Below are 10,372 nucleotides of genomic sequence, written 5' to 3'. Positions count from 1 at the left end.
CAAGGGGGGTTCGTGAAAGGAAGGCACATCCTGGACAATGTAATTCAAGTCCAAGAAGCTCTGCATTCCAGCCATTTCTGAAAAGAACAAGGTATGCTGATCAAACTGGACATGTCTAACGCTTTTGACAGAGTTAACCGTTCATTTTTGTACAGGGTTCTTTTATCCTTTGGTTTCAGTTAGGAGTTCATTAATCTCATCAAAGCCTGCATAGAAAAGATCTGGATCGTGCCTTTGGTAAATGGAAGGCCTGCCAACTACTTCCTAGCCACCAGGGGATTGAGGCAAGGCTGCCCTCTATCCCCCTTCCTCTATATTCTAATGGCAGACTCCTTGAGTAGAAAGCTTTCTTTTGAAAAACAAGCTGGCAGCATTCTTGGGATTCGAATAGTAAAAGGAATTGAACCCATGAACCATGCTCTGTTCGCAAATGACTCCTTAATGCTTGGAGGAGCTTCTCTGAGAATAGAAAATTATTTTAAAGTCATCCTCCAAAATTTTTGTAGCATCTCGGGAGCCCTCATAAGTGAGAGGAAAAACCCTGTATTTGGATGGAACACAGATCAACACACAATTGAGAAAATTGCAAACCATTTAGGCTTTGCTGGGCACGTTTCCTGGGAAAAAATAAAATACTTAGGCCTTCCTCTAACGTTGGGTTCCAACAGAAACCAATTGTGGGAGGAAGTTATAGCAAAATTCAAGAAGAAAATCACTGTCTGGGGAGGTTTTTGGCTCACCACAGGAGGCAAGCTCACTTTAATCAAATCTGTTCTTTCGGCACTGCCCACTTTCCAGGCTTCTCTAATGCTGGCTCCAAAAGCAATCTCCGATCAGATTTCAAGGCTCATTCGCAATTTCTTGTGGAATGGAGGCCGTGGAAACAATAACCGATTTCACTTAATAAACTGGGACATGGTGAAGCGACCTATCATGGAAGGTGGATTGCAAATTAGAGACCCCACGCATGCCAATTTAGCAATGGGATGCAAGTTATTATGGCAGATCCACGCAGAGCCTAGCCACCCGGTCAACCAATTAATCAAACTTAAATATCTCAACAATCAGTCGTTGAGGCAATTCACGGTGGAGAAAAATCCAAAAGGATCTTTGGCTTGGAAGTTGTGTAGCAGAGGCATTGAATTTTTTAGATCCTACCTATATCGGATTCCTGGCAATGGCAAAAACACAATGTTATGGAGAGACAACATTATGGGCCATCCTCCTCTTGTAGAAGTTAACGAAATCTCTGAGTTAAGAGCATGGTTACATGCGAAAGGAATCAGGAAAATAGAAGACATCTCGGAATGGGACAACCATGGGAACTGGCAGCGATGGAAGTTTCCTAGAACTCTAGAACATTTACAAATGCAGTTGGAAATTCTTTTTGAAGCAATCTCTGATTTCGCACCGGTCCACAAGGAAGAAGAATATTCCTGGGGCTGGGGCAAGATTGGGGTCTATTCGGCAGCTCAAGGCTACATTCAGATGCAAACTAGGAAGGAATCGACTCAGTTGGAAATTCTTTTTGAAGCGATCTCTGATTTCGCACCGGTCCACAAGGAAGAAGAATATTCCTGGGGCTGGGGCAAGACTGGGGTCTATTCGGCAGCTCAAGGCTACATTCAGATGCAAACTAGTGTAAAAATTTCTGTTTTCCCACCCCGGTTTTCAGTTTCTCCTTATTTCTCCCATGTAGTTAAATGCCCATTCCCATAACCATACATTTAACAGACTGAAAAAAAAAAAAAAAAAAAAAAAAAAAAAAAAAAATAAATAAATAAATAAATAAATAAATAAATAATAATAATAATAATATTGCTGAAAACACAAATTCTGGAAATTTTTCAGAATGCTGGAAATTGCAGAATTAAAAATCAGCAATTAAAAACAACCATTAAAACACTGATATTTTTGGTCAACTTGACCCTGGAAAAACCCCCTACAACTCTTGGGGAAACCAGTTTGAGAGCTCTTCTTTATTTCTGAAAATTGTCTTTTTACAGTGAGAATTATTCAGCAAAAAATCAGTAAGCAAATTTACAACTTATCTCCTTTCCCATGCCTCACAGCAATCTGAAAATTACAGCAAACAGGACAACAATAAATGTTGTACGACCTCCGTTTTGTGTGCAGAAAAATCAGCAAACTGCTCCTCGATTTTTGTGCAAAAATCTGCCTTTCACTATGTGTTGAATCAGCTGTACAAATCTGCTCAACTGCTGCCTTGGAATGTGTGCCAAGCTGCTGTCTCCTTCTCCTTCCTGCTCAGAAATCTCTCTTGCTCTCCTTCTCCCAATCTGCTCATGAAAGAATGAATGACCTTTTCCTCCTTTAATATAACTCCAAATGACTTTTGGGTGATCCAAGTGACTTTTGGGTGATCTCTAAATCCAATGGCTGAAATAGACTCAGATCAATGGTTGAGATTAAATGCTCATTTAAATCTCACTTTCTATTTTTTAATTCACCCCACTTTAATAAAGACCCACTTAGTCATTTATTTCCAAAGTCACTTTTCCTTTCTAATTTTTCATTGACTTTATAAAAGTCACTTTAAAATTAGACTTAATAACTTTATCACTTAAAGTCACTTTTAAATTAGATTTAACTTTATAAAATTATAAAGTCACTTTAGGAGAAAAATTAAATTCTTTTGGACACTTTTCTCTAGGCCAAAGATCAAAGCCTAAGGGAACCACCTGTCCTCCGGTACCAAATTTCAACACTCCCTCTTACCGAGGAAGGTGTTCCTCACCACACCCATCTTGTCTCTGAAATAGACATGCTTGCCCCGTGGTAAGGCTTTGGTAAGGATATCTGCAACCTGCTCATCAGTGGAAATATACTCAAGCTTCACAGCTCCCTTCTGAACATAGTCTCTGATGAAATGATATCTGATCCCGATATGCTTTGACCTGTCATGAAATACTGGATTCTCCGTGAGTTTAATGCAACTCTGATTATCACAGTAAATCACTGAAGGTCTCAACGGCTGACCAAATAAGCCAAACAACATCTTGCGAAGCCAGATGGCCTCACAACTAGCTAGACTGGCTGCCATATACTCTGCTTCCGCTGAACTCAGTGCTACTGACTGCTGCTTCCGGCTGAACCATGACACTACTGCTGAACCCAACCCAAAACAACACCCTGAAGTGCTCTTCCTATCAGAAGCACAACCTGCCCAATCAGAATCAGTGTATCCTGCCAATCTCACTCCATCTCCCTGCCTGTAGTCCAGACCATAATCCATTGTCCCCTGCAAGTACCGCAAAATGTGTTTTGCAGCCACCCAGTGAACCTTCCTAGGCTCATACATAAATTGACTCATCGTGTTGACTGCAAAACAGATATCTGGTCTAGTGTTGACCAAATACATCAAGGAACCAATCAGCTGCTTGTACAATGTGGGATCCACCAACTCGGAATCCGAAGCATGAAGCTTCTTCCAGTTGGTGATCATCGGTGTCGACATGGGTCTACAATCCTCCATGTGGAATCTGCTAAGGATGTCCACAATATACTTCCCCTGCCCCAGGAAGAAATGCCCCTCCTCTTGCCACACCTCCAAACCCAAAAAGTAATGCATCAAGCCGATGTCCTTCATCTCAAACTCCGCCGCAAGATCTCTCTTGCAGTGCTCTATGAGTCTCTCTGCACCTGTAATGATCAAGTCATCCACATACAGCACCAGAATGAGAGGCTCCTCACCAATCACAATAAAGTAAAGGTTCGGATCTGCCTCACTCTTTGTGAAACCCATCCCCTGCAAGTATGCATCTATCCTGGAGTACCAAGCTCTGGGAGCTTGCTTCAGGCCATAAAGGGCCTTCTTCAATCTGCACACATGGGACTCCTTCCCATGCACCTCAAAGCCCTGTGGCTGCTCAATGTACACCTCCTCCTGTATGAAGCCATTGAGAAATGCGGTCTTCACATCCATCTGGTGGATCTTCCAACCCATCTCTGCTGCTATCGATATAATGGAGCGGATCGAAGTATATCGAGCCACGGGAGCGAAGGTCTCCTCATAATCAACTCCCTCTACCTGGGAGAACCCTCTAGCCACAAACCTCGCTTTGAATTTCTCAATGCTGCCATCTGCAGCATGCTTTACCTTGTAAAGCCATCTGGAAGTAACCACGGATTTGCCCTCAGGGCTCGGCACCACCTCCCAAACATCATTCTTCATGATAGAAGAATACTCCTCTTGCATGGCCTCTCTCCAGACCTGCTGGCTAGCTGCCTCCTCATAGCTAGAAGGCTCAGAGTCAAGGATGCTGGTAACCATCGCCATATAACTACAAAACCTCTCAGGTGGTCTACTCTCTCTGACCGGCCTCTTCGGCTCAGCAACAGATGTGGCATCTCTCAAGGTGTCCTGAAGCCACTTGGGCTTCCTCTTCCCTGAGCGCACTTCTTCCACCGGAGAATGAAACTCCTCCTCCTCATCATCATCAGTAGCCTGAACTCCTGACTGTCTGTCTGTTGTCCTCCTGCCTGCACCTGAACCTGTAGAAGCTGAGGTACCGTGTGAACTGTCCATCAGTGGACTCCCTAGTGAACTGCTCTGTGAACTGCTCTGCATGCTGCCCGGAGCACCACCCCTCTGGCTCGATGAGCCACTGCTCACTGACGGACCTGACATCCTCATCGATGTACCTCCGGATCCTCCTGATCCCTGCCCACTGGATCCCTGCGATTGACTCAACTGCTGCTGAGGGTCTGGCTGATCCAGATACTCTAACTCCCGTGACCTCCTAAAGGCCCTGTCCTCCTCGAACTTCACATCCCGTCTGACAACAACTCTCCTCTGTGCAGGAATGTAAATCCGAAAGGCCTTTGAGGTCTCACTGTAGCCCACAAAGATACCCTTCTCTGCGGTGGGCTCTAGTTTGGTCCTCTTCTCCTTGGGTATATAGGAGTATGTAATGCATCCAAAGATATGAAGATGACCAAGATCAGGCTTCTTCCCAGAGAAAGCCTCCTTCGGAGTCATGTGCCCCAAGGCACGATGCGGACTCCTGTTCTGCAAGTAAACAGCTGTGTTGCAGGCCTCTGCCCACAAGAACAATGGCAACCCCTGATCATGTAACATAGCTTTGGCAGCCTCTATGATGGATCTGTTCTTCCTCTCCGCAACCCCGTTCTGCTGGGGGTTGTAAGGAACAGTGAACTCCCTCCTAATGCCTGCCTCCGCACAATAGTCAACAAACTCTCCAAGGGTGTACTCTCCTCCATTGTCCGACCTCAAGGACTTGATCTTTCGGCCTGTCTGTGTCTCCACAAGAGCTCTGAACTCCTGAAACCGCTTGAAGACCTCACTCTTGGTCTTCAAGAAATAAATCCAGGTCCTCCTGGAGTGATCATCAATGAATAAAACATAGTACTCATACCCACTCAAGGAAACATGAGACATCCGACCGCTCACATCGGAATGAATCAAATCAAATATCCCCGTCGCTCTGCTGTCACTGCTGGGAAAAGGGGATTTGGCAAATTTGCCCATCGCACAATCTCTGCAAGTATCAAAGTGATCAGTACTGAAATCTGGCACACCTGTAGTGATCTCCCGCAATGTCCTCAAGGCTCCATGATACATATGTCCCATCCTGCGGTGCCAAATCTCACACAGCTCAGAACTGCTAGCTCTGCTGTCGGTACTACTGCTCAATGCCAAAAGGGGCTGAAATGCAAACTTGTACACCTTTGCATGGCATACACCTATCACTCTAGCTGAATCAGCTGGAGTGTCCCTGGGATACATCAACACCTGTCCTCCCCTGAACAGTACGTCATATCCTCTGTCCTCCAAAGCTGAGACGGATATGAGGTTCTTCCTCATCCCTGGCACATAAAGAACCTCTGACACCTTCAAGGGAGGTTTGGACTCCCTCTGAAATGTCACTGTCCCCACCCCGACTGCTCTAACAACTCTGTCATCACCGAGTACTACCTCAATATCAGTGCCACTCTCTGAAAGCTCTGAGAAGTACTCACGGACTCCTGTCATGTGACGTGAAGCCCCACTGTCCACATACCAAATACCTGTAGATGCTCCGCTAATCGAGGGAAAAGCATGCTCCCTCTGAACCTGTGTGGCAGGTGATCCTGCACTAGAGGACTCACATGTAATGAACGCAAACTCCCGGTCAAAACGACCTGCAAAGTCCTCAATCTCAGCTAAAGCTGCCACGTCCTGGTTCTTTCCCTTCTTCTTCTTCTTCTCCGGACACACAACTGCATAGTGTCCCATCTTTTGACAATTCCAACACTTCACCTTGGAATAGTCCTTCTGTGTGTTCCCCGGTTTACCTTTACCTTTGCCTTTGCCCCCACCACTGCTTGTGGAAGCCTGCTTCTTCCCTTTGCCTTTCTTGCCTCCTGCCACCAGTGCTACATCCTCATCCTGCTCAACTGGCTTGGCTGCCCCAAGCTGTCCTTTCCTGATCTCTGTCTGAATGCAATCATCCCAAAACCTCTCCCATGTGGGAAGGGTCTCACGTGCACAAACCCCATCAGCAAAGTTCAACCATGAACGGGGGAGGCCATTCACTGCAATACGCACCAACTCAGTGGATGGAATGGCATCTCCAATCGCTGCCAACTCATCTCTCACATTGGTAATCTTTGTGAGATATCCAGCTGCACTATCATTACCCATCTTAATGTTCTTCAGCTTCTCCTTCAGGACCATCTTCCGGTTCTCATTGGTACTCTGGTAGAGATTGGACAATGCTGTCCACATCTCATGGGCATTGCTCTTTCCTCTCACATGAGGAATGCAATGGTTTTTGATTCCGTCTAGAATCAGCCTCTTACCCTTATTGTTCTTCTTTTTATACTCAGCCAACTGAGTAACATCAGTGGGCACAACAACAGGGTTCTGTGCGGTATGCACCATGATATCCCAGACTTCTGCCTCCTCAAAGATACTCTGCATTCTCTCCTTCCAAACGCTGTAATTTATATGCCCATCCAGCCTATCCTCCACCCTCAATCCCAATGACATCCTGCTGTCCTAAAACTGAAAAATAGCACTGTTGTAGTAAAGATAAAACTGTTGTTTATGAAAAAATCAGCTTGCTGGAATTTTCTGAGTGAAAAATCAGCAACTGTAATTTTTCCTTTTGCTGTCCCAAACTGCCCTTCAGCACTCAACATCTGATACCATGTAAAAAATTCTGTTTTCCCACCCCGGTTTTCAGTTTCTCCTTATTTCTCCCATGTAGTTAAATGCCCATTCCCATAACCATACATTTAACAGACTGAAAAAAAAAAAAAAAAAAAAAAAAAAAAAAAAAAAAAAAAAAAAAAAAAAAATCTGAAAATTTTTCAGAATGCTGGAAATTGCAGAATTAAAAACAGCCATTAAAACACTGATATTTTTGGTCAACTTGACCCTGGAAAAACCCCCTACAACTCTTGGGGAAAACCAGTTTGAGAGCTCTTCTTTATTTCTGAAAATTGTCTTTTTACAGTGAGAATTATTCAGCAAAAAATCAGCAAGCAAATTTACAACTTATCTCCTTTCCCGTGCCTCACAGCAATCTGGAAATTACAGCAAACAGGACAGCAATAAATGCTGTACGACCTCCGTTTTGTGTGCAGAAAAATCAGCAAACTGCTCCTCGATTTTTGTGCAAAAATCTGCCTTTCACTATGTGCTGAATCAGTTGTACAAATCTGCTCAACTGCTGCCTTGGAATGTGTGCCAAGCTGCTGTCTCCTTCTCCTTCCTGCTCAGAAATCTCTCTTGCTCTCTTGCTCTCCTTCTCCCAATCTGCTCATGAAAGAATGAATGACCTTTTCCTCCTTTAATATAACTCCAAGTGACTTTTGGGTGATCCAAGTGACTTTTTGGTGATCTCTAAATCCAATGGCTGAAATAGATTTAGATCAATGGTTGAGATTAAATGCTCATTTAAATCTCACTTTCTATTTTTTAATTCACCCCACTTTAATAAAGACCCACTTAGTCATTTATTTCCAAAGTCACTTTTCCTTTCTAATTTTTCATTGACTTTATAAAAGTCACTTTAAAATTAGACTTAATAACTTTATCACTTAAAGTCACTTTTAAATTAGATTTAACTTTATAAAATTATAAAGTCACTTTAGGAGAAAAATTAAATTCTTTTGGACACTTTTCCCTAGGCCAAAGATCAAAGCCTAAGGGAACCACCTGTCCTCCGGTACCAAATTTCAACAACTAGGAAGGAATCGACTCACCGGGAATCTTTTTGGAAGCAGATTTGGGATAACTTCAGCATCCCCAAAATTAATTTCTTCTTTTGGACTTTGCTGCACAAGAAAATTCTGACCGACGAAAACTTGTGCAAAAGGAATATAGTAGGCCCCCATCGCTATGTGTTATGCAAATGCACAAAGGAAACTTCTAATCACTTATTTATAGAGTGCGAGTTCGCGAAGGAGGCCTGGTCCTTTTTCCTTGCAACGGCTAAATGTTTACCCTCCATCTCAGGTCTCAGTTGTCTCCATGTTTACCTCTTTGAAAGACAGTTATCCTCATAACATCACTAGCAAGTCTCTTTGGCACCGAGTGTGGATTGTTGCCCCGAAATATGTTTGTTAGAAGCTTTGGCTCGCCAGGAACGATATCATTTTCAACAATACAGATTGGTCTCCAACAATGGTGGCTACGCGAGCAAAGGGCTTGCTCTTAGAAACTTTGAATCATTTCCCCGTCAAAGATGACACTTCCCTTCTAATTGAAGAAAGGACGTGGCTGGATGCTTACTCTAACAAGGTCAGAATCAAAGCAAATTCTCACCCAATTCAAAAGGAAAGATGGCAAATCTGATATTCAGAGGACAACTTTCAACATTGGTGGAGATCCCAGAGCAAGTGCACAATCTTCTTCGATGGTGCTTCAAAAGGCAACCCAGGAAAGTCAGGAGCAGGCGGGGTGATTTTTTCACCGAATGGGAACAAAGAAGATAGTTTCAAATGGGGGCTTAGTCAGAGAATCAACAACCAAGCATAAATTCTTGGCTTATTGAAAGCTTGTCAAATGGCGAGAGAGGAAAATCCAAGAGAAATATTAGTCTTTGGAGACTCGGAAGTGCTGATAAAAGCGCTCATTAGTGAGAAAGAACTAAAGGATCCGATGTTAAACAAGCTGCTAACAAGACTAAAGAGAATTCTGAGAGAAATTCCCTCGGTTCAATTTTACCATATTCTCAGGGGTTTAAACAAGGAAGCGGACAGATTGGCAAACATAGGATGTACGTTGCAAATTGGGATGATAAGTACAAGTGTTGATTCCCCGATCAAGACAATAATCCCCTGAGTGGGAAGGTTATACTTCTGACTTCCCAAAGAATGTATTTTGGTTGTTTGGCGTAGCCCAACCTGATTCTCTCTATAAATAAAACATAACCGTTTCAGTGAAAAAATAAAAAATAAAAATCTCTCTATAAATAAAACATAACCGTTTCAGTTAAAAAAAAAAAAACGGGGTGGGCCATAGGCTTTGACCTTTAGCTTTGAGTGCACTTGTGATTAGGATTAAATTTTATTTTTTTATAATATAATTTTAATTTAAATAAATATTTTTCATAAAAATATATAATTATATTTTTATAAAAATTAAAATAATTTTTAAAATTAAAATTATTATATATAAAAAATAAATAAAGCATTCAAAAGCATAATAATTATATCTCTCAGCATTTAGCCCAGAAGGAAAGTGGCAATTTGCATTTGTGAAGCCTTGAAGCTTCACTCCCTTTGTCTGTTTGTACCAAATACCAAACTGAGTGGTGCCTCTGAGGTATCTCAACACATGTTTAGTTGCCTTCCAATAGAGTTTTGTTGGCTTAACCATTGCTTGACTAAGTTGGTTAACTGCAAAACATATGTCTGGTCATGTGTTCACCAAATACATAAGTGAACCCACAAGCTACCTGTAAATAATAACCTCCACTACTTCACCTGAAGTAACATCTTCCTTCCTCCAATTCCCTGCTAGAGGAGTCTTCATGGGTTTGTTGCTCTCCATGTGGAACTTCTTCAATATCTCGTTGGCATACTTTCCCCAAGAGACAAACAATTCCTCATCTCCTTGCCATACTTTCATACCAAGGAAATGATGGTTGAGCCCCAGGTCCTTCATCTCAAATTCTCTTGCAATATCATCTTTGCAAGATTTTACCTGCTTCTCATCAACTGTTAGAATTATTTCATCGACATATAATACTATAATCAACACTCCCTCTCAACGAGAAAGGGATTATCATATACCCCAATCCTACCTCTATGGAACTCATATTTTCTTCTTCATAGTGCCTTACTCAAGATGCTTGCATCTTGTTCCTCTGTTGGAATGTACTCCAACAACATGATT

At 42.6% G+C, this 10,372-nt stretch overlaps 1 protein-coding gene across 1 annotated transcript; it reads left to right on the top strand.

Moving 5' to 3' along the window:
• The first annotated feature begins 321 nt into the window (after positions 1–321).
• Positions 322–8,936, top strand: LOC149138135 (uncharacterized). The gene is made up of 2 exons (XM_089450262.1): positions 322–1,641; positions 8,742–8,936. Exons 1-2 carry the CDS (start codon positions 322–324, stop codon positions 8,934–8,936), a joined length of 1,515 nt encoding a protein of 504 aa, XP_089306388.1.
• The last annotated feature ends 1,436 nt before the right edge of the window (positions 8,937–10,372 follow it).

Source organism: Pinus tabuliformis, chromosome X, assembly GCF_031772625.1.
Source record: "Pinus tabuliformis cultivar Carrire ecotype Pingquan chromosome X, CPIR1, whole genome shotgun sequence".
Taxonomy (NCBI): domain Eukaryota; kingdom Viridiplantae; phylum Streptophyta; class Pinopsida; order Pinales; family Pinaceae; genus Pinus; species Pinus tabuliformis.
Note: the sequence above shows the minus strand (reverse complement) of the source record. Positions and strands in the feature narration are given on the sequence as shown.

Excerpts from the sequence above, each read along its gene's own strand:
- LOC149138135 (XM_089450262.1), top strand. The coding sequence starts at position 322 with ATGGCAGACTCCTTGAGTAGAAAGCTTTCTTTTGAAAAACAAGCTGGC. Across the intron at positions 1,642-8,741 it reads ACATTCAGATGCAAACTAGT|AAAGGACGTGGCTGGATGCT; the intron begins GTAAAAATTTCT and ends TTCTAATTGAAG.